Genomic DNA, 22,675 nt, shown 5'->3' with positions numbered 1-22,675 from the left:
GGATTATATTTTTTGTTACTAGGAAAAAAGCTTTGACGATTTCCATCTGTTTTTAATTTTTGCATGAGAAGAATTAAAATTACTTTTTTTAGATCAGCCAGTGTGTACAGACATCTTTGAACTGCTCTCTGTACAATGCAAAGTATGATACAGAATTGGAATAAAATGCAAAAAATGGACACAAACTCCTAAATCCAGATGTTTGCTGGATGTCTGAATGCTACAAGACTTACTCAAGTGAATATTTGCACTATTACACCCAGAGAAACTCCTCTTTTCTACTATCTTGCTATTACTTTGAAAAGAATATAGTTGCTGTCTACATTTGAAGGTTAGAGTTTGAGAGGGATGGAGTGGAAGGTATGTTTTTGCAAGAGAAAATGAGTAAAGAAAAAGAATGCAAACAGAAATAAAATGCTTGGAGGGTACTATGAACCTCAGGCATAGGTGAGGAGATGTGCAAATAAACAAGCGCAATCGATAACCACGAACAACGGTCCTGTAGCAAACACCACGGTACGGCAGAGTTTTCTCTTCAAAATGATGCATTATAGTGGCTTGATGAAGAAGACATCCAGAAGATGAGAAGAATTTCCCTTGAAGAAGCAAGTGATGCACAGCCATCCAGGTTTCCCTTTTTCCGATTAATAAGGATATTATAGGATAAAAGGATAAAGGGTAAAAGTTCACCCTTTTAATCAACTTAGGACTCCTACATGTTTAGTCAAGTCTGTAAATCTGAAGGTGCTTCCACTGCTAGGACTGCACATAGCAGACCTTGCATTTTGATGGTTGGGAGATTGCACTAACACTGAGGGACAATCCAAGCTTATACTAAGACGTGTCAGTAAATAGCTGTGTGATAAGTCCATCTTTTGAAGTTTAGCGATCTGCTTATTAAAAAATATACATATCTAAGAAGAACTGGATTAAAAGATGGTTCCGATTTCCTCACTGTCTGGAGTGATCTTGGACAGAGCTTCCTATTACAGAAGAAAGTTGCCAAAACACAAATGCTGTTTCTTGCAAGTAGCAGAAATACTCAGCTGCTGCTAGTGGTCACATGTATTTTTCCTTCCGCTGGCATTTGGCATGGACACACATGACTGCAGATGCCAAGGTGCTGCAGAGCAAGCTGGAAGCCTCATGACACACCTGGACCCATCTGGACAAAGACAAATCTGAAGGCTGCCAGTGACTGTCATATAAACAAACAACAATTCTGATGATCTAACCTACAAGGCTGCAGCTATTTGGTATAATTGGGTGGAGAATATGCCAAGAAAATATTTACGGGAAAGTTTTCTTTTGGCATATTATGATAGAAATTTCTCAACAGCTTCAAGGAACTCTGTAGAAGAGCTCAGCCCTTCTAAGTCCAGCAGATTGCTCTTTTTGTCACTGAAGTGGAACAATTCAAACTCTTCCTCTTCATTTTCCAGTTCCTCTTGAAACAGGTTGGTCTCAGATGTAGGGATGATAATGATGCGAGGGACAGTATTGCTGATGATAGAGTCCAGGCCTCCATTAACTTGAGTTTCCACTTGGGAAGCAGCTGCATCTCCTCCTTTGCCGATACTGCTGCTATTCAAACCAACGGGCAGAGAAGCTGCTTTTAGGGAACTGGCCACGAGCATTTCAGGGGGGCTGTGTAGAGATGATCGCCCCACAGCCTTCTCCAAACAGCTGGAGGAGAGCGAAACCTGCAGTAGAGACATAAGCTTGAGCACGATCCTACTGGTTACAGAAGTCAGTGTTTGAAATACTCAGGACAATGGAAAGACAAGAAAACCTGAGAAGAAAAAAAAATAAAATAGCTTCTGGAGGAAGTGGCCTTTTCGTTGCTATAATAGGGTTATGGATATCATGCCTAGTTGTGAGAAAGTGAGAGTCACTAATTCCACATACCCTGACTCTAAATAAATTTATGCTTGAGCACTTTTCTTAGCTTTTATAAAGAAAATGGTGGGAAAAGTTTGCTGCTGTGCCTCAACCTAGGGTCCTATGTACATAATGGGTATATACTGCAACATGACACAGTTCTACTCCACAAGCATGAATCCTTTGCACATAGCTAAATGTTTAAGACATCAGTGAGATGGTATGCTTAAAGGAAAAAAACAAACAAAACCATTTTTAAGGAAAAGAAGAATCTTACATTGTTAAATCAAAAGTTAGACAACCCTTGACCAAGTTCAAAATTGTTGTTCTGCAACTTAGCATTTTTGCTAAGCTTTTTTGCTTTTTTTTTTTTTTTTAAAAAAAAAAAAAGGAGTAAAAGATTGGACTGGTATTGAAATAGTCTGATTGTTTATGATAGATAAGCATTCTAGTAGAATGAATGTGTATGTATTTATGCATTTAACTAACACAAAAAGCATTCACAACCCACAGGAATACTAGTTCTAAATACTGGGAAAAACAAATTGCTGAATGTTTTCAACATTCAGTGTACTAGACCGCACATCTGAAACCCTGCAGATAATCTTAGATTTCAGGCACTGCATTTAAAAGCTATTTATCAAAGTAGCACATCGCTCATCTTTACATGATAGCAACCATCTTTCAAGGATCAAGTGTAGTGTTTGAATCTCTTTATGAGCTACATGGTTACTAAATTCCAGAGTATTAAAATATTGTTTACTAGATGCTTATAAAGACCGCATCAGAGTTATCTCTGCCTTTTTGCCAAGGCAAAAGTCCAAAACAACCTCATCCGGCTGGGATGGGAACAGGATAGAGGAGCCCGTGCCTCCGCAGCCATCTCTTCTGTGCTGTGTCTACTTTCAGCCAATGCTATTCATAAGAGTTAAATAAAACAACTAAGGTTTGACCAGACCTTAAGGTGACCGCTGACAGAAGACAAGGTGGATGCATGCAACAAGGGGATTATCGGACCACTGGAAATTCCCAGAACAGCTTCTGTTTTGAACTGTGCTGTCCTGGAGAATTAACCACAATGCTGGGAGGAAGTAAAGGGACAAGCAGGAGATCCTGTAGCCTACTCGGGCTTTGCTTAGTTCCTCACATAGCCACTATGTCACGCCATGAAGTGGTGTGACTAGCATGGGTGCTAATCAACTCCTCTACTCCTCCTACTCCTCTTGTTCTTCAAAATTGAGCACTGGTGAATACTTGACACTGTCAACACTGTCAGCCATACGAATACTGGTTTTGAACCAACTTTGCAGTACTGACATGAGCTGCCTGGAAAGTGACCTACTGCTCCCATCCTCAGGGAAAAGGATGCTCCTCAGGGCATGGCATCAAACCTCGGCGGTTTGGGCCATGGGTGCGATGCATCCACTGAAGATGCTCTCAGTACTCACCATCTCCTTTCTCTGGGAGAAAAGGGTGACAGCTGCCAGACTCTCCTACTCTGAGGGAGAAATGGGAGTTTCTTTCTCATCTTCCCCCTCAACAAAAATAAAACATTTTAATGGATGCCAAAGAGGGAAAAAAAAGGTGGCTTCCCACATGGATAACTCCGTTTTGCAGCCCTGATTGTAACAAATGGAGGTTGCTGTGGTGGATGAGAGTGTCAGAATGGGAGAAATCAGATCTGGGGTAAAGAAACATGCAGAGGGACAAAGAATTGAATAATAGTGGTTTGCTTAGTGGTTTAAGATCACCCCGCCCAACTGTAAACCCATCACCACCATGCCTGCTAAACCATGTCCCTAAGTGCTTCCTCATCTACAACTTCTTTGCTTTTGTCCTACTGACTCTGCTCAACTTTGGAGCTGTGGACTGACCTGGGCTTTCCAGAACAAGGCAACACACCACCATTAAAAATTTAATAAGGCATTACTAGGATTCCCAATAGTAATAATAAAAAAATACATCGTGATGAAGAGGATGTCAGAATCAGTATGAACAAGGCCTACAGATGCAGCAGACACGTACAAAGAGTGAATTATTATTCCAGAAATAACTTCCAGGAGAAAGACGAGACACTAAAATTGAGATCTCCCAGAGGAGACGTAGTTCTTTTCCTGACCTTTTCTGCAGTTACTGCATTGCAGCTGTGAGTCTTTGGGAGCAGGTCCCTCTTCTCCTGTCTCACACTTGTTGAAAAGGAGTGACTTCGGTGAGCCTGCAGTTTCTGATTAGCTGGCTCTACAGGGTTAAGCTCCACATCGCTCCAGGTCTAAACACAAATGGTGAAAGATTTTGCACAATTACAGCCCTTCACAAATTCTGAACCTTCTCCAACTCTAGCCTTTCTTTTTCACCTGCAAGATGAGCAGGAAGCTTATGCACTAACAGAAAGCTAAAGTTCTTCAAGCACAGATTTCACACCCAAAAATTCCCCTGGGGACAGACCTGATTTTTAATCTTGCCACTTACCTGGGACTGCTCTTCTGAGAGCCAAGAAACATTTGAGATAATGAAAAATGATTTAATCTCTTTTTACCAGGATGCCATTGGCCCTTTTTATTGTCATTGCTTTAGTGATTCCGCTTCTGTCACAGAACTAACTTGTAAATATCTTTCGCCCTCTGCACATGGCATTCATTTAATTTTGATATTAAATGAATGATTAACAGAGGGGGAAATTTGGAATAAGTCAGGGAAAGTTATAAGGTGAAAGAGGCAACACAAGAGATTAGAAATGAGTAGATGAGTAACCTCCTTGTTTTTAATGATTCCAGTACATTTTCCTGTCTCTACCCACTGTCGGCAACCAGCGAATTAAGCACAAGTAAAGCGTATGCAGGCAAGCACAGTCCATGCAGTTCAGTGGGTTGCAAATATGTGTGGGTCTTTGCATGTTTGCTCAGTCTGTTAAACAATGTTACACAAAATATACACCTCTGGATAACAGGGCTTCTGCCTGTTGCACATACTAACCTCCTATATCAAGGACACTCTAAGAGTTTTACAGGCTATGAAATAATCACAGTAGATACTCTATATGGATCATTGTGTAATCAGTGCCCTGTGAATGGTATTAAAACATCAGGCTAAACTATTTTGTCTTCATTCACATTGCAATGGAATCATTAGTCCATTTTTAATACCTTTCAGAGTCAAGCCAAACACAACATTTCAGAGCACACACGAAAGTGAGTCACTCCTGAAAATGGCTCAGGAAATGCTCACTTTTGCTTTCTCTATCAGGCTGGGACCTTTTGTTTTAGTGTAGGGGCAATCAGATGACTATGAAAATGCTGCCTGTGCCTAGAAAACTGTGATATCTGAGGCTAGAAAATTAGGGGATTCTCGCACTGTGTTTCTTGTACAGTGGTGTAATATTCTGCACACACATCTAACACCATCTGGCTCAAAAACAATCTGTGTAACAGTAGAGTAAAATAAATAAATAAACTTCACCCAGGCTAAAAGGCCTTTTCACTATTCTAATTATTATTCTAATTTTTAAGGAAACTTTGATTCATCTACTTAATGAGAATCAACAGACAGAGACTGGCAGATCTAGAGGAAGTCTCTAGAAGTAGCTTGTCCATTGAGTGGTATCCAAACACTTTCTTATGGTGAATGACAAATCTCTGCTTTTGATTTCTGACTCCAGTAACTCTACTGCTACGACTTCCCTGTAATCCTGCGTGTTACACTTAGAGTCAGACAAGTCAGACATACTTGCTTCCCTTTACAGAAACAAGACAAGACTTACAGCTTCTCCCATGGAAACCGATGAAACACAAGTATTTTTGGTCCTGAAAGCAAAAGACTGGTGACTGGAGAGAGAAGTCCTGAAGGAAGATTCATTTATGGAGCCTCTCAGGAGATCGTTCTTTGACAGCCGAATTAGGAACCTCAGGCAAGGGACAGCATTGTGGATGGTTTTTCTGAAGGAAAATAGGAGAAGAAAAACAAACTATAATAGCACCACTGATAACTTGACTTTCAAAATCATGTAGTAAAAGAGTTGCCAACTTTTTTCCATAATTGAGACAAGAAGCAGAAGCACACAGACGTAGCTTTTGATGTCTGCCATGGTGGGACGTTAAATCAGTCTGATGTGTATCCAAATTCTTTAGGTGCCCATTTCTAGGTGCCTCCCCTCAGAGAGATTTGAAAAGGGATTATAATTTAACCCAGTTCGGTGTATCCAATACCAAATGTCCAGTCTGTTCAGGCTCACTAGGAATAAATTACTTTAAAGACACAATGTGTGTGATTAAAACACCTGGAAACGATTCAGAAACCCTGATCTTTACACATGCAGTCATTATTCACTGCTCAAGCAAGATCAGTCCTGCCAACAGATTTTCACCAGCTGACTGTTGGCAAAGTACAAATTGAAGCTACTCTTCTCACTTCAACTTCACGCTTGATCCATCACCAGTGACACGACGTGACTTCTTTTTCTAGCTGAATGACTTCCAAAGTCTGCAAAATGCCCTCACAACAACTGCACAAACATCCCCCTTTGTCTAGAAAGACACACTGGAAGGTAGGGGGAAAAATGTATTTTATGAGAGCCTCAAAATCCCGCACAAACCCATTCCTTAATGCACACTCGCTTTTCAAGTGTTCTGAGAAAGGAAAAGCCAACGCTCACAACAAAAAACCCTCATCGGTGCAGGTCACTAAACAGCATCTGCTTTGAAAACACTCACTTGACCTTGGAAAAACCACCTATGCAAATCCCTGAACAGAATAGCTTTGGCTTAAAAAAAGAAAACAAACAAACAGGTTCATAATGCATCCCTTGGCCATGCATATTTTCTCATTAAAAAGCAAGAGCCAACTTTCATGAGGAAAAAAAAAAAAAAAAACTCACCAAAGCAGGTCAATAAATAGAATCTGCTTTAGTGCATTTGACCTTGGAGAAATAACCTATGCAAATCACTGAACAGAACAACTTTGGGTCAAAAAGAAGAAAACAAACAGGTTCATAATATGTCAGCCATTCATGCATATCTTCTCATTAAACATCTGCAAGCCACTGGAGACTCAGTATCTTTTTTTTAATCCTAAATAAAGGTACTCATTAACCTTCAAAAGCTAACATGGGCTCTGTTCTTGGTGGATGCAAAACTTTCAGTTACTATAGCAGATATATTCATACAAAATAGATATTTTCACCATTATAGGTGTATTCCTACCAAATTTCTAAGAAGCTTTTGCTGTTTTTACAACCATGCTTTCCTTCATCAGACATCCAAAATAATTACCTGCCTGTGTTTTCTATCTCCCAAAACATAGAAACATAGTTTCAGGCAATATAACTTAACAGCCTTTCCACTTTACTGCTGAAAACAAAAAAATTACAGAAACTGACTCTGCCACCTCGTGGCATTTAGTGCACTCAGCTTGCAATGACAGAAGTCACCCCTTGGTGGAGGATGCACTTGGAAAGATTTGCTCAAAACCTAAAGAAACGGCAAATCAGGGAAAAAATCAGCTTTCATATAATAACATATTTTCCAGTGCAAAGGTTTCAAAAACACATCAATTAAAGCAAATAAAAACAAAAATCAATTAAAAATGAAAATAAGCTTAAAAATATAGCTTTCTCACTCTTCTCAAAAGGGATCCATCTTTTAAAGGATACTAAACTGTTATTTTCTGCACCCTATATAATACATTTCCCATCTGTGCCGCTGTATGGACATCTAAGGAAATCTTCTCTTCTTATAACGCATTATTACCTTGCTGATCATCTCTGCGAGAGCAAATTATCTTTATGCTCTACCCCTCACTTCATTATAATCCAGTAAACTGGATTCAGAAAAAAAAAAAAAAAAAAAAAAAACAGAAAAAAACAGAAAAAAACAGAATTCAAAACTAAAACTTTTGGCTTCAATACTTACAACCTGGCTATGAGAGAATTAACAAGAAAATAGAAAGGAAAGAAGGAAAGTCAGCCAAATATTCACAAGGACAAGCCTTTTTTTTTTTTTTTTTTTTAAATGTAACTGAGGTGGATAGTGGGATTTAAAAGAAGGACCAGCAAAGCACAAAATTCAAAAGATTCTCAAAGAAAGATTCATAAAGTGAGGTAGTGATGCTGTCCAGAAATTTCACATGCATCGTTTCATGTTCTAAGTCTACATTGGTGGGTCTATAATATCCATGATGCAATTGGCTATACTCAGCACTGACAGATGGGAGAGCAATTCTCCCATCTGGTTTTGATCTCCCTCAAATATCCTTTCCCATACAACTGGAAAACTCAATATAGAAAATGCAACTTATTCATGTCGCATGGTATTTGAGAATTAGTAAAATCTGTGATAGGATGCCACTCTTTTTCTCTAAGATATTTCCTAACTGATATCCATAATGATATGTAGAATGAAAATGTTGAACAGTTTTTCTGTCGAAGCCCTCAGTTCAGAAATATTTCCAGTACATAAAAAGCAGAAGTGTTCTACACAAGTGATCAACATTGTTCTGTATGTTGAACCATAGTGCTGCAGTCTGATGCTTCTTCTTAAAAGGGAAAGCTAACGTTTTTGAAAGAGGTGAAGAATGAAGAGGTTCTAAAATTTACCTGAGATGACTAAATAAAACAAATATGAAACCTGAGCCTTCCAAAGAGATCCTTCAGCAAGAGTATTTTAGAACCATTTGCTTAACTTTTTTTTTTTTTTTTTTTTTTTTTTTAAGGCAAATATTTGCTGACCAGAGCTAGCAAATTTTCTAACTGAAAAACAATACTTTTAAGTACATTGGAAAACTCTTTCTAATTTTTAGGGAACTCTATGTGGATTGTTCCCTTCTGAGCGCTCTTACTTTGCACTGAGCATATGGAAATGATATTTGCTACAACAGAGCTTTTCCCAAAGCTCTGCACAACCGGAGCACGGGCTGTGCGAGGTGAGACCGAGGGAGAACGTGACTCGTTTGTTCATTTTAGAAAGCATGCCTACATTAATAGCAATACACATACCTATATGTCTACTGTACCTGTATCTCGGATGAATTATTGCATATATGATGGGGTTGTAGATTGCAGAAGCTTTGGCAATAACAGCTGGCACAGATTTGGAATACGGTGTTAAGATGTTGCTGTGGCTAAAACAAAGCAAAAACATGATACAGAGCTAATGCCACGGATTAGTGCTAAATTACTGAAAATGCATTATTCTTTTTTGACTAATTCTATGCCGTGATCCCATATCAGGAAGTACACTTTCCAAAAATTAATTCATTAATATAAATTCCTTCCTCAGAGTGAAAACTTCAGCTTGTCTGTGTATACTTGGTTGTGTATAGGATATTCTATTCTTGATCTTCCAAGAAAGGGGAAAGGCAATAAGAAAGCAGATTCAAAACTAAAACTTTTTGGCAACAGCTTCCATGCTGCACAGTAATGGGTGTCAATGACTTAGTTCGAAACACTAAAACGGAAAGAGAGGACTGGAAGTGGATTGAGACCTATATTCCCCTTTTTGTCTTGAGGAAAACAAAGATTAAAGGCCATAGTACTTTAAAAAAGCAGACTAATATCCCTTTTCCTGGATTTATCCACAAGGATAGAGTAAGGAATGCAGTATCATCTCCCCTGTAATAAGGATATTACATTATTTTTAATGGAAGAACTGTTTCTCGCAGGTGACAACACTAATCATATTCCTATTTCAATGTAACCTAAAATCTTTGTATCATGTTTGTGCTTACCCTGCCCAGGCAATCAAAGTGACACAAGCATATGGAGACCAGGATAAGACAAATACAACGATGGCCACAAAAGCAATTTTTGCCAGCTTCCATTCATTCTTCATGGACTGAGAGAGGTAGGATTTCCGACTGCAGGACCCAAGCTTTTGAACATCTCTACGGTGAGGGAAAAAGAAACAGATATGTCAGCAGGAGTGAAGAAAATCAGGTGCAACATCTGCAACTCCTTTTTGGGAATATGAGACATGGAGCAGTCTTCATCTTTCCCTGCTCTGACTACTCTCTCATGCTCAGGCTCTTAAAAATTTAGGAGATGGGAAATATGGTCATCAGATGGTCCCAGACATTTTGAGCTCAGTCTGCTCTGGGACAGAGCCAGAGGACCCTTGGGATTGGGGATTATGGGATGGGCAGCCACAAACAAACCTTGGTAAAGTGGATTTGGGGAAATACATGAAAACTGAGAGAAAGTCATAAAAATCCTGTTGCCACCATGTTTGTGGTCCCAGAGGAAAGTACTGGCTTAAGGATCACTCTTTGCTTATTAAGAAATACACAAGCACAGAGCATAATAAAACCAAGGTCAAAAGACAGTTCAGTAAGAGCTTCAACTTGGACACACAGCTAAATCTACTTGTAGGGAGGTCTGCTGAGTAAATGTGGAGTTTAGTCTTGTGAAGCCCAAAGACCTCAGCATGTGCCTGAAAACAAGCACAGTTTTGTTGAGAAAAGCCATGGGAGCTGATGACACAGCAGGAACGCCTGCAGCTTCAGCTGGTGCTTGATCAGATCAAACACAAATGCACTCGTTAGGAGAAAAGAGAAAAGGTGACAAACCAAAATTACCTTATCCATCCAACAACCTGCTGCTTTTTACTTCAAGTCTACAAGTATATGGCAAGAATGTTGTAAAAAAAAGTTACATCCTTACAAGCATAACCAGATTTTGTGTATGCAGTTGCTATTATGCACAAGTAAAATACAAGTTGGGGTGTCTGTGTTAGATAGAGGAAAGAGAAAAACATAGGAACTGTTTTGTTTATGCATCACGTCCAAGGCAGCTGATGACCCAAGTACTATATGCTATTAATTGGAACGGTCAGGGTTTAGATTAGAACAACCTGAGACTTCTTCCCCTGCTCCAGCATAATTATATCTGTTCCAAATATTACGTCGGCAAGAACTTTCTCCATTTATGGGTTAATGATCTGTCCCTCTACTCTCTAAATCAGTTTGGATTAATTTCTAGTTCAGATTTATCTATATCTAAGGAAACTGAGAACATCTTCTAAGGCAATAAAAGAGAGATTTACACATTTCAGCTACATTGCTTACCTGCCAGTGCTTCTTATGGCCAGGAACATAAATAAATAGCAATGGAATATTATTACCAGAGGAATAAAAAATACACAGCAACATAAAATCATGGTGTAACTTCTGTTTGCTGGGGAGTAGGTTACATAGTCCCACGTACAGGATATCATCAAGCCCTCAGGCACATAGGAACCTATGAAATATATGAAATAGATGACTTACACACTTATGCCCAAAGCTTGCAGAGTTACCGATTCAACATCTGAGTAATTAAAATAAAGGTTGTGTTATATAGATTGCCTTCATTAGTTACCCTGGCCATGCAAGGGTATGAAAACTCAAGGGCATACTCGGAGAGCAGCTCCTCACTGCTAGACTTAATACACTTAGTGTCTACCTGCAGTTTGACCTGCTTGAATACAAATGGGGAAAAAACTATGTATCTGCACTGCTGTAAGTGCAGATACATTGCATGACAAAAAAAAGAAGAAAGTGGCGCAATGGCTATGCCTCCACCTGAGAGCTTTTCAAAAACCCTATTTTGTTCTGCATCCCGAGCAAGGCACGCCAGGCCCGAGAGCGCGGAGGAGAGCGGCCGACGTACTCCAGCCCAGCAGCGGGGCCACGCTCCACGCCAGCGAGTAGAGCCAGATGAGGGCGATGATCTGCGCCGTGCGCCGCTTGGAGCTCCACTGCATGGAGCGCAGTGGCCGCGTGATCACAAGGTAGCGGTCGACGGAGATGGCCAGCAAGGTCATCATGGAGGTGATCCCGAAGAGCGCCCCGCAGAAAGCGTACAAGTCACAACCTGAAGTGGAAAAAGGGAATGTCAGGGGTTCTTTGAACAGCAAAAGAACCCGTGTCCTTTCTTCAAGCCTGAAGTCATAAATTCCTCCCCTCCTTTTTTTTTTTCTTGGTTCAGAACTTCTCTCCTATTAGGAGACTTCCCATAGCCTCTCAATTTCATAATTATTAAGTGTTGATTAGAAACCCTCCTCCAAATATTAATAATAAAATACATATGTAAATGTCAAACAATTCTACCCTCCACTGGGAGCTGTAATCAGGAGCCTTTTGTCAATGGAAAAATGCCTCAAAGGAAATCCAATCTAATTAAATGTACATTTTCCTGGACTGTTGCCCAATATATTGATCTCAACTGGCTGCCCAGATATGTGTCTGCTAATGACAAATGGATGTTTCAAAAATGACTTTGGTTTATACGGCTTAGAAATGTAGAAATATTTCCAACCCAATGGCTGAAAGACAGGCTGCAAAATGCAGCAGCTCCTGGTCTTCTCAAATGTTACACTTTTTTAAAACTTTTTTTTTTTTTTTTTTTTTTTTTACTTGAATTACTTTTTTTTTCCCACTTTGATTTCACTTGAAACAAACATTTTTTTCCTCTCTGCATTCAAATACTGTTCTAGCAGATGAAAACTTGCACAGTTACACTGTACCTCACTTAATTCAAAGATATGTTTCTAATGATTGGTCATTTCTTGTGATCATGTGCCACGTCTTATGGCTACAGCCCACCAGGAACAAGAGACAGCCCTAACACCAAATTCAACCTTAAAGCCACCTTTTTGCAAAGTTTTTAATAAAAACCCCCAATTAATTTGACCAAATCCGGCTCAGCCTCAGTCAATGGCTTCATTTGGGGCAGCATGACCATTTACAGTCAGCAAATAAGATGTGGGCTGATTTTATCTACGCGGATAAGCAGGACTAATAGCCTTAGAATTCACTGTATTCATTACATTCATGTAATTCATTGTATTCATTAGAATTCATGTATTCATTAGGTTAATATATGCATTAGTCCCTTCTCTGCTGCTAAATATTACATTGTCTCTGGACTTGCTCCACCAATACACTACCACTGCTTGACACAAATTTACATCTAATGAGCTGATAAACAGTAATAAACAGTGCATCAGGCCTTATGACAACGTGTTATTCTGGTATTTGGTCTGTAACTGAAGCATCTCCATTTCTTTCTTGCAGTTGGAAGGAAAGGAACATGAATTTGCACGGACTCTTGACTCTATTGACTCTCACTATTTAATTCTGTTAATTAAATCTGAGATTCCTTGAACCATGCTAATGGGTTTCAACATATATCTGCAAATAAAAATATTAACCCCTTATTAAACTGAATAAGCTAAAAACAAAAATGGTTTGTTTTCTATTCATCTCTAGCAACGGTATCTGCCTTCTGCGTGCTAAAAAGTCACAGGATTAAACATTGATGTTGACTCCTTTCATTCCAGTATGCGAAAGACTAAGGAGTCAAGCCTATAAAACACAAACTACTTAGGCCATTATGATGGCTGATCATGCCAAGATACTCTGTTTTTGCTCAGGAGTCCCATGCTACCGTGCTCCCTGGCATAAGCCAAGGTCTTGATAGCTAAAACAGGTTGTAGAAAGTGCAGAGCCAGCAGGGCACCAGTTAGTGTTGCAAAATACCTATATCCCCAAGAATCCACTCTCGGTGCAAGCTGTTGACAAAGCAGACGGGCGCCTGTGAAGCAGACATCAGGAAGTCGCTCACAGCCAGGTTCATTATGAAGTAGTTTTGTGGCGTCCTCAGCTTCTTGTTGCTAAAAATAGAGAGAAACACACATTTTAAAACATACAAAATGAATAACCAGCTAACTTGACTTGCTAATGCAAGCAAGCATTTCCAGGTTGCAGCCGTTTACTTCACCAATCTGCCAACGGCTGCTGCTTCGGATGGAGTCACTTCAAAGGATAACTAGCCAGGGCAAGGGGAATAAAGGAAATCATTTCTCCTTCAAACACAGAAGAGCTCCAGCTATCCTGAAAAATATGATTTGCCCTCATTCCCCTGCAGCAGGTACCCACCACGCTGCGCAAGGTCAGGCTTTGCAGCAGGTTACAGAGCCCAAGGACACTTTTTGGGTGAACTTTTAACAGCTGTTGATCTAAAGAGTCACTACATTGCCAGTAACTAAATTGGTCTTCACAAAGTGCCACGCGCAAGCTAAGAATTTGAAATAATACTTTTTTTTTTTTTTCCTCTCCATACATAAGCAAGAACAGAAACACTCAGCTGCTGATAAACAGGCAGCATTAAATGCCATACAGGCAGTTTGAAAGCAGTAGCCAGTCAGCAACAAGGCAAACTTTGCCTGAGGAAAACAAACAATGTTTTCACGGCTCCCTCCCAGACCCTGTGCTCACATCTCACCGCCATTTCATGGTCCCACTTCTTAGAGATGTCTGGAGCTATAATCTCCTAGGAAGTTTAAAAATGCTGCTTGAGATCATCCTTGGCTCTAAGAGGAATAAAAATACTGATGGAGTGATACTCACTTTCACTTTTGGTTGGGATTATTGGGCTGAATATTCCCTCGCTGTTCCAATCAAATACGATGCTTCATGAGGCATGTTAAATTAATTTTTGTGAGCAGCTCACCCCAATCTACAGTGTAACTGGCACTTCAACGGATACGCTGAGAAGGTGCAGGTGCTCTACAAATACTAGCTACCATACTAGCAAACCGTCAACTGTTCAAAGTTTACATCAAGTTCCTCATATTAATAAGGAAACATTGATAAAGAAGCAGATAAAGACAGATGTCTCAGCCCTTTCGCAGTTCCTTCGAAATCACAGCTCTCACAGCTGTTTCCAATGTCTGAGTGGGAGGGGTGCAGAGTTCACAGCTCTGAGGTGCTCTTGTTCTGCCTGAGAAGAGTTTCTCCCTATGCTGATTCAATGCATTTGTGGTTTTTTTTTTTTTTTTTTTTTTTTTTTTTACATTTTTACATTTTTACAATTTATTGAACAATGTAAAGCCAGAATTTTAAGAAAGTCATAAAGCCTGCAGTGTATTGCAAGCATCGCAACTGCTAACACTTGCTGAGAATTCAGTTTCTCTTTTCTCTCATGCCAATTATTTAAATATTTTGCTTTAAGAATTAAGATTATTAAACTAACATTTGAATCTCACCCCCACTGGTATTTCTAGTATGCTAAACACCCTTGGCACTAAAGTGAATGCTGCTAACAAAATGAACAACAAGGATTTGGAAAGAGAGCATCAAAACATAGAATAAAAGGCTTTTTTCTTTTTCTTTCTCCTGAAAATATTCACATACTCTATCTGCTGTTGCTTCCTCTATGTTTTACACTGTCAGAAGGCACCAGCACATACAAACTGACAGGAATCCTATGATCTCCCTGCCTGAAGCAGGGAGCAGGCAGCTGGCATGAGCTCTCTGCACGTACCTCATTGCTTCCTCAGTCCTTGCAGCACACTGCAGGCTGAGGGAAATAGTGGCAGCCTGGGCAAATATTCTGCAAATTCTACATTGCGAGTGAAGGAAAAAGGTTGCTGTTTTGATTATTAAAAGTTTTAAACCTGTAAAAGGCATAGAGAACCAGGAGGTTTCCAATGATGCCAATGGTGCCGATGACAAGGACGCACGTTCCAACTGTGTAAAGAGCGTGGTCGGGGATCTCCGCCGTGGTCACCGTGTGATGCACCGTGTCCATAATCCAGCTCTGGAATGGAAAGCAAAGGAAAAGGAAAAGTTGCCGTGTTTGGTCGCTTATTCCAGGGGATGCTCATTCAGTATGTCGAACTAGTGAGGGAAGATAGAGCAGCCAGCTGCCACAGGTTGACACCTCTGCATGGCTCTCCAGTAACAAAGCCAAGTTCCTTCAATAGTTTCTTCAATTATTAATACCAGCCCCATATACACACTAAAAAAAGAGAGATTGAGAAAAATATGAAGACTGTGTCAAAAATGTAAGGTTGTGATGATAATGTGAAAAAGGCAAAGCTGTGCTAGCCAGAAAACAGCTACAGGGACACAGAAGGAGCTGACAACACAAACTACAGAGCAACAAGCTTGTCATGCTTTGGTTTTATTAAAATCATTGATATCGAATGCGTCTCTTGGCCTTCACCCTTGCCAACACTAAAACCTCCTGGCCTCCTCAAGCTCCCGATCCACTGCATGGGAATTTCCCATGGAAAAGTTAGGGGATCAGAGGACAAACAGCAGCTGCAGTAAACCCCATGTAAGCACAAATACGTTAAATAATCTTGACATTTCTTTCACTGTCCTTTATCAACAGTGCGTGACTAAAGCCCCATCAATTCTTTACGTATTTTTTGGGAAATCACTTCAGTTTAACACTGCCTGAACTCAGGCTGCCTGCAGCTAATTCACTCGGCTCTTGTTAGCTTTAGCGGTGAGAAGACCCTGGGTTGCCTTCCTGATGGAGATCAGTCACCAACAGCAGAGACGCATGGAGCACTCGTGCACATTTGGACATTGACAAGAACAATTTTATTCAGCTATGAATATTTAAGGTGCCACGTGAAAGCGTAAGAACAGCTGTTTCCTTCTCCTGGCTATAGCTTCTCATAGCAGCAACGGCATAATATTCTCTTGCACTGTATGGGAGCTCACAGGCGCAAAAATTCACTTTAGGAATAGACTGTGAATTTCACACCCGAGGAGACTCTTCTGAAAAGGAGCCAACTGGGACGCTTTGGCCTTATTTACTCACTTACAAGTGGAAAGCTATGTCCAAAACTCACAAATGGCACAGGACATTATAATATGGATCACAGTTCATTGGCAATACCAAATAAAAGATAAGCTATTCATGGTTACAGGGTGGAATTTGGAAAGCGGCACACTGCTGACTGGACTGTGCCTGCCATCTCTGAAATCTCCTAAAGGATCTAAATTCAAGGCTGTTTAGACTACCCGGGCTTTGGAGGAGGTATCTTGCCTTTAGAGAAGCCCGTAAACCACCACAGACACTTCTGCTATCAGCAGAGAGAACAACTTTAGGATGTACAGGAAGAGTGTTCAGTCTTTCAGCTGCTGCCCTCTTACAGCCGTGTGGCCTTCATCCAGCTGGATGGCATGTGGAGAGCTCATGAAGACAGGAAACCTTTAGCAATCATAATTGGTATCTAAGAAGATACACGCACTTGTGTGTTCACAAACTATGCACATGATATTTTCTGATGAAATAGCTAACTTGTAAAACATACTTTAACTAGTGGAAATTTTTAAATAAAACTGACTAAATGAGTGCAAATAGCTGAAAACTAACTAAGGAGAATTTATGCCTCATTTTAGACACACAAATTATTTCACTGAGCCGGCATAACTTCACAACAGGAAAGGGTAAGAATAAAGATTTTAGGGTTGATAACATGTACTCTGCTGGATAAATGCTGCTTTTCTCATGCAAACCCTTTCTCAGTACAGAATAACACTAAGCTGGGGATAAACAGTATCGAAAAGGTTTTAACATGGAATTTACATTTTACCTTTTTCCACAGTACCATCCCTGAGACACTTGACTCCTTCGTCATTTTACCTGAACAACCTAAATACCTTCTACTGCAAGCATTGTAGCATATTGGGTAAACATATTGGAAATTTGGAAGACCAGTCATGCACACCAGCAAGACAAGAGGAATAACATTAAACTGTAGAAGAATATTCCTTAATGCTCTTATCCTTTCCTACCATCCAAAATCCAAGAAGCCTATTTCAAATATTTCTGAGTAGCTAAATTCAGTAGGTTACATTCAATGTATTCACTGTTGTCTCCTTACAAGCTTGGGTTGGTATTAACCTTCCTTAGTATCCAAACTGTCATCTTTGGCAAAAGTTAAAAAAACACAGACTTGATATCCATCTCATGCCCTCTCTGAATCTTCATTCAAGATGTGTGCCAGGTGCTCTCACCACCTCATGGTGACGTATGACTTCTTGGCAATCAGCACAATGGGCCAGCTAAGCCACTTTTTGGTGGCCCTGATTCTGTGCAAAGCAGAATGGAAAAGCTAACTGAGCACTGGCTGAAATCTGTCTGCTTCTCTCCAACAACATGATTTAAGAAAGAGATAATGAGGGAAGATGAATCTTTTACCTTTTATTCAATTGATATACTGGACATCTAACTGCTGGAGGGGGTTTTCATGCGTTCACATGAGATGCACTCACCTATCCATTTTCCCTTTCCAGTTGGTTTTCCATTCCTCTTCTTACTGTTTTGAGGCAGAACTCCAAGCACTCTGCTGAAGATGTATCCTTTTCCTAAGTGAAGATTCTAAAGAGACTAGCCATAATGACCTGATCGCTTCACTGAAAAATGTATTTTTCAAAATGTCCATGAAGAATGTCACTAACTGCACCGGGCCCAGCTTGTGGTATATTTCCTTATCTGGTACTCACTTGGTTTGGCATCTCCTAAATTAATCCTACAATTACTTGCTTTTTGGCTGCATGGCATGTTGGACCTGACATCTCACATAAATCGTGCTGTGGTCATATCATTATATATGATGTGACTAAAACATCAAAACGCTGTCACCTCCATCACCATTTGGAAGGCTTCCCTGGCAGGGGCACCAACATATCTGCAGGTAAATTGAGATTTAAATGCCAAATTAACAGCTGCCCTTCAGCTAGCTAGCTGAGAAAGCAGGCATCAGGAATACAAAACAACTTGGTCCACTTCAGCCAAAATAACCGTAGAAAACTTAACAGAGGAGGAATGTCATTCTGTGAAAGCTTTTGTAGCTTTTGATAAACCAGTGTCAGAATAATTAGACACACCAGTTCAGGCAGTGAGATTAATAAATATAGCAATGCAGAAGACAGAATTTAGTTTGAAAAAGGAGGGGAAGGATAGGATCCACTCAACAGGCAGAGGTAGAAAATAAGGGGGGGAAAAAAAGAATGGTACAAACACTCATGTGCATTTCATCCCACTGAAATCTTACCTTTGAGTATTTATAAAAGTACAAACCTAGTTTGTTCTGGTCAATAGCACTGCAATTACAATACTGAACAACACCTACTGGATTAAATTGTCCCTCAGAGAGTCAAAAACAAAACCACAAGCCTGAATACGGGACTTAGAGTATCAATCTCCGGGCAACACTCTTCTTGCACAGCTCATTTCACATCCCAAAGATGCCAGCTGAAATACATATTTATAATGTGCATTCAATCAAGATGACAACTGATTTAGCAAACTTAACTGTGAAGTTCGTCTAGTTGATCCAAAAATGAAGAAAGAGAACAAAATACAAACAGCGAAGCGTGGCTCTCCATGCAACTGGACAACTTGCAAAGGCAACTAAATCACAAAGCAAACGTTTGAAACGGACCTAGGCTGGTGCTTATTCAAGTTGTGGTTAAAAGTTTGTATCTCCCTTGCTCACAGAGATGTCCAGAAATCATGTCCAGAAATTCCTACTTGTACAAAATAGAGTTGGCCAGTAATTTAAACAAATACTTCAAAATCTTATGTTTTCAGAATGAACACTTTGGCAAGAAGCTCTAATTACAGAGGATCCTCTCAAGCAACCCATCACCATGAATGTGGGCACTAGAGAAGCTCAAAAATCCAAAGGATATATCCACCAAAAATTGAGTTATTTGAAGCCAGGAGAACACATTGTGCATGGTAGACAAGCAGAGGTTTTTACATATCCCATCTGGGGAGTCAACGATGGCAAGGGGTATTAATAATTCATATGTTTTATAATTAATATAGCATGGTAGCTATAAAAGTGATGCACATGAGAGCAATGTAGTGCTCAAAGCTAATCAATAAAAGGGAAAATGAGTACATATCTGTTTGCTCTCTAGTCTCTTAAGGCTGGCCAACAAACAGAATATTAAAAGGTCAATCATTTTCTGGAAAGTACATGGAAGTTGTTCACTAACATAGACTCAGAGCCACGCTCCTGAGGCCAGTGCTAAAACAAGAGTTTGCTTCTCTTCATGCGTGGATAGGGCAGCCGAAAAGCAACAAGCTGGAAGTTCCCGCCTCGGCGTTATCTCCCCGGCTTGGGCAGGGGTTATCGGACACAACTGCTCTCCAAGTTTTACAAGCAATTCTGCTGAGCGCGCCAACAAAACCACAGCCCTGGCTGGAACCACAGGTTGCTCGTTCCTGCCTCTGTTTTTGTGGAGAAGGGCTGGCAAGAAGCTAGGACATTTTTCCTCTGCCTTCCATCTAAGCAGGTATAATCAACTCTTAAGGCAACAGGTTTTCTTCCTCCTTGTCAAGGCCTAAATGTCCTAAAAACACAGTACTAAAGTATATTCTTTGGGCACAGCTCTGTTCCTGTATGGGTGTACATACACAATCAGGACAAGTGGCATTACATCCAGGTCTTCACAAAATATACCTCCGTAGAAATTATTTTTTTAAGAACACATTCAAATCTAAGCACAGAGAAAAGGATCAAAGAAACAAGCCTGACCACGACCTGAGATTACTTGAGAGGGGAGCAAAAAAAAAAAAAAAGGAAAAATAAAGAAGAAAAGAAAAAGAAATCAAATGATCAACCACTACAATATTCAGCTGAATTGGAGCTCAGTCCATCTTCTCTTCTCACCTCTCCTGACTTGCGTGCCAGCACAGCCACGTCCTCACTGCAAACCCGGAGACACTGCACAGCACAGTCCCCTTGGGCTCACGTGCCTTGGAAAATACCCGATGCTGTGCTCAGATGGAAAACAGCACTAGGAACCAGGGAGGCAGCGCTCCAGCCACTGAATGAATCTAATCAATGCTAACACTGCATCGAGATTATCTGCACTGCTACAGTTCAGTGCACGTTTGCTTGGTCCATAAGGGAAGGGATGATTGCTAGCAGCACACAACAACAAAACCATAGAGGAAAATCATAGGATATATTTTTAAAGTTGTTTCACTTTGCCTTTTAAAAAAAAAAAAAAAAGTAGTCAAAACGTGTTATCAGAGTTATTTCTTCAATAAAATGCTTTGGAATCTTTAAGGAAAAATAAGTATTTCCTCTAGCATACAAGTTAAGAGGTTGTTTTTTCTTTCAATATGTTATGCATCATATATTAAGCATTTTTTTTCCTTCCTCTGAGTATCTTACAGCTAACCACAGCTGTAATAATTGCACAAATAATTGCACCATATATCAAATGCAGTTTTATGCATTGCCACTGCTTCCCCTGCTGAGGAGCCTTTTCCTGCCCTCAGCGCTGGCAGCTTCTACCTGAGCGGCAGGGTGGCTGCAGCATCGGCCGCGGCTGCCTTAGTGGTACTTGTTGTTACCAGCCTAGAGAGGGCACGGGAAGAAATGCCGCCGTCCTCCCTGTTGTGAAATTCTGATCCCTATCAGCCAGTCAAGAGGGTACAATGAAACCTTGGAGCAGGATAACTTCTCCAACATACACTCTGGCTCCTGGAAAGCTGGACTAAATATTCTGTCACTTTACTTCTTTACTGTGGCTTTAGGTCCTGTGTGACAAACACATTTTCAAAGGATTTTAGGCACTTCACACCTATTCACTGTGCTGCTGACAACATGCTTATGCCTTTCATGTACTGCTGAAAACACTATTTGGTGTTCGTATGCATTGTTAGATGCCTAAGTCTAAGGGAAAAACTGGCTTTGAAATAGTTTAGGACTCCTGTCAGAGTTTTACTGGTTCACTGGTGAAACACTTAACCCAACTACTTAGGCATTTCTCTCTGACAAATTTCAACTAGAGACTCTGTATGCCGTGTTTATAGCAAAGCATGTAGATAACAGAGATGACTGGGGAGGGAAGGAAATAATCAAGTGAGATAAATTTAAGATGACCCACGCAGTCAGAACTTTTCTATCTCTGCAAAGAACGGCAAATCTTAGCTCACCGCTGACTCTTCAAGTGACAGTGGGATAACCTCCCCAGCTTCCCATCAAAACAACATCAAAAAAAGTCTTCATCCAGGAAAGGGCTCTTGTTTTTTTCTGTGCACCTGTGGGCAAGTTAAAGGTCTATATCTTCTCTCAGTAGAAGCAAACTATTTAGCAAAGCTTAATAAGCAAGCAACTGAAATACTGAAGATATATTTCAGAGCAAGGTGTAAGGAGTGCTGCCAAACCTACAAGGAACTGCAAAATGGAAATAACTAGGGAGAAATCACAACAACCAAAGAACTCTGGAATGTATAAAACGCTAAAAAATCGAGCATGCTTTGACACACTTAGTGGGAATGGGTAGGTACACAAAAGTGCCTTTCACACGTCTCAGAAAACCCAGTGATCGAGTGGATATGCTCCACTTGCAGGAAGAAAAAATACATTCCATGAAAGTAAATATCTTCAGTAGGATCTGAAGAAGCATCAAGATATCATTGGTATAGCTCTGAAGGAGCTTAATCCTTACCTCTCCACTGCTGTGTGGCACACACAGGACGGGGACAATGTAGTTATCTCAGTTTGTTCTTGTTTTAATTACATGAAGCTCTGAGTAACTTCCACAGATCAATTTTCAAGACTCTACGAAAGTAATGAAAAAAAAAAAAGTCATCATATAGTCTAGAGGCTTTTTTTTGGTTTTGTTTTTTGTTTGTTTTTAAATAACCAGGTCTGTATGTAACACTGAAAAACATTTAATACGTCATGAAGTAAAGCCTCACACACTGCCAAGGAGAGACCTGGAAAGCCTCTGTTTTGAGTAAAACTGAATTTCCTCGGTGGCTAATTGAGATTAACCAAGCAGTGTTTACCTGCAATAGCATCCACAAACTTTTCGCAAGCAACAGCGTTAATACAGCAGCTCCCCCACCACTGCTGCCCTTGGAACGCTAGTGCTGAGCCCTCAGGATGATGATCTCCTACAACACAACAGAAAGAGATGCCACATAATGCAACGAGAGCGTGGAAAGACCAGCGTAAAAGGCATTCACTCTTTCTCTTTCTTACAGAGCATT

At 40.2% G+C, this 22,675-nt stretch overlaps 1 protein-coding gene across 1 annotated transcript; it reads right to left on the bottom strand.

Moving 5' to 3' along the window:
• Positions 1–1,316: 1,316 nt before the first annotated feature.
• Positions 1,317–15,524, bottom strand: LOC104568076 (melanopsin). Its single transcript, XM_010214961.2, has 9 exons — positions 15,306–15,524; positions 13,387–13,520; positions 11,516–11,719; positions 10,933–11,104; positions 9,598–9,753; positions 8,884–8,991; positions 5,639–5,813; positions 4,001–4,150; positions 1,317–1,703 (listed from the first exon to the last, which is right to left on the bottom strand). Exons 1-9 carry the CDS (start codon positions 15,437–15,439, stop codon positions 1,317–1,319), a joined length of 1,620 nt encoding a protein of 539 aa, XP_010213263.2. The 5' UTR covers positions 15,440–15,524.
• Positions 15,525–22,675: the final 7,151 nt, after the last annotated feature.

Source organism: Tinamus guttatus, unplaced genomic scaffold (assembly GCF_059628265.1).
Source record: "Tinamus guttatus ecotype Peru unplaced genomic scaffold, ASM5962826v1 Tinamus_guttatus_pri_ptg000028l, whole genome shotgun sequence".
NCBI lineage: Eukaryota > Metazoa > Chordata > Aves > Tinamiformes > Tinamidae > Tinamus > Tinamus guttatus.
The sequence above is the reverse complement of the archived record's forward strand: the minus strand, read 5'-3'. Positions and strand labels throughout refer to the sequence as shown.

Coding starts and splice junctions, on each gene's coding strand:
- LOC104568076 (XM_010214961.2), bottom strand. CDS start 15,439: ATGGACACGGTGCATCACACGGTGACCACGGCGGAGATCCCCGACCAC. Junction 4,151..5,638: donor CGGTTTCCATGGGAGAAGCT/GTAAGTCTTGTC, acceptor ATTTGTGTTTAG/ACCTGGAGCGATGTGGAGCT. Junction 1,704..4,000: donor ATGCAGTAACTGCAGAAAAG/GTCAGGAAAAGA, acceptor TCTCTACTGCAG/GTTTCGCTCTCCTCCAGCTG.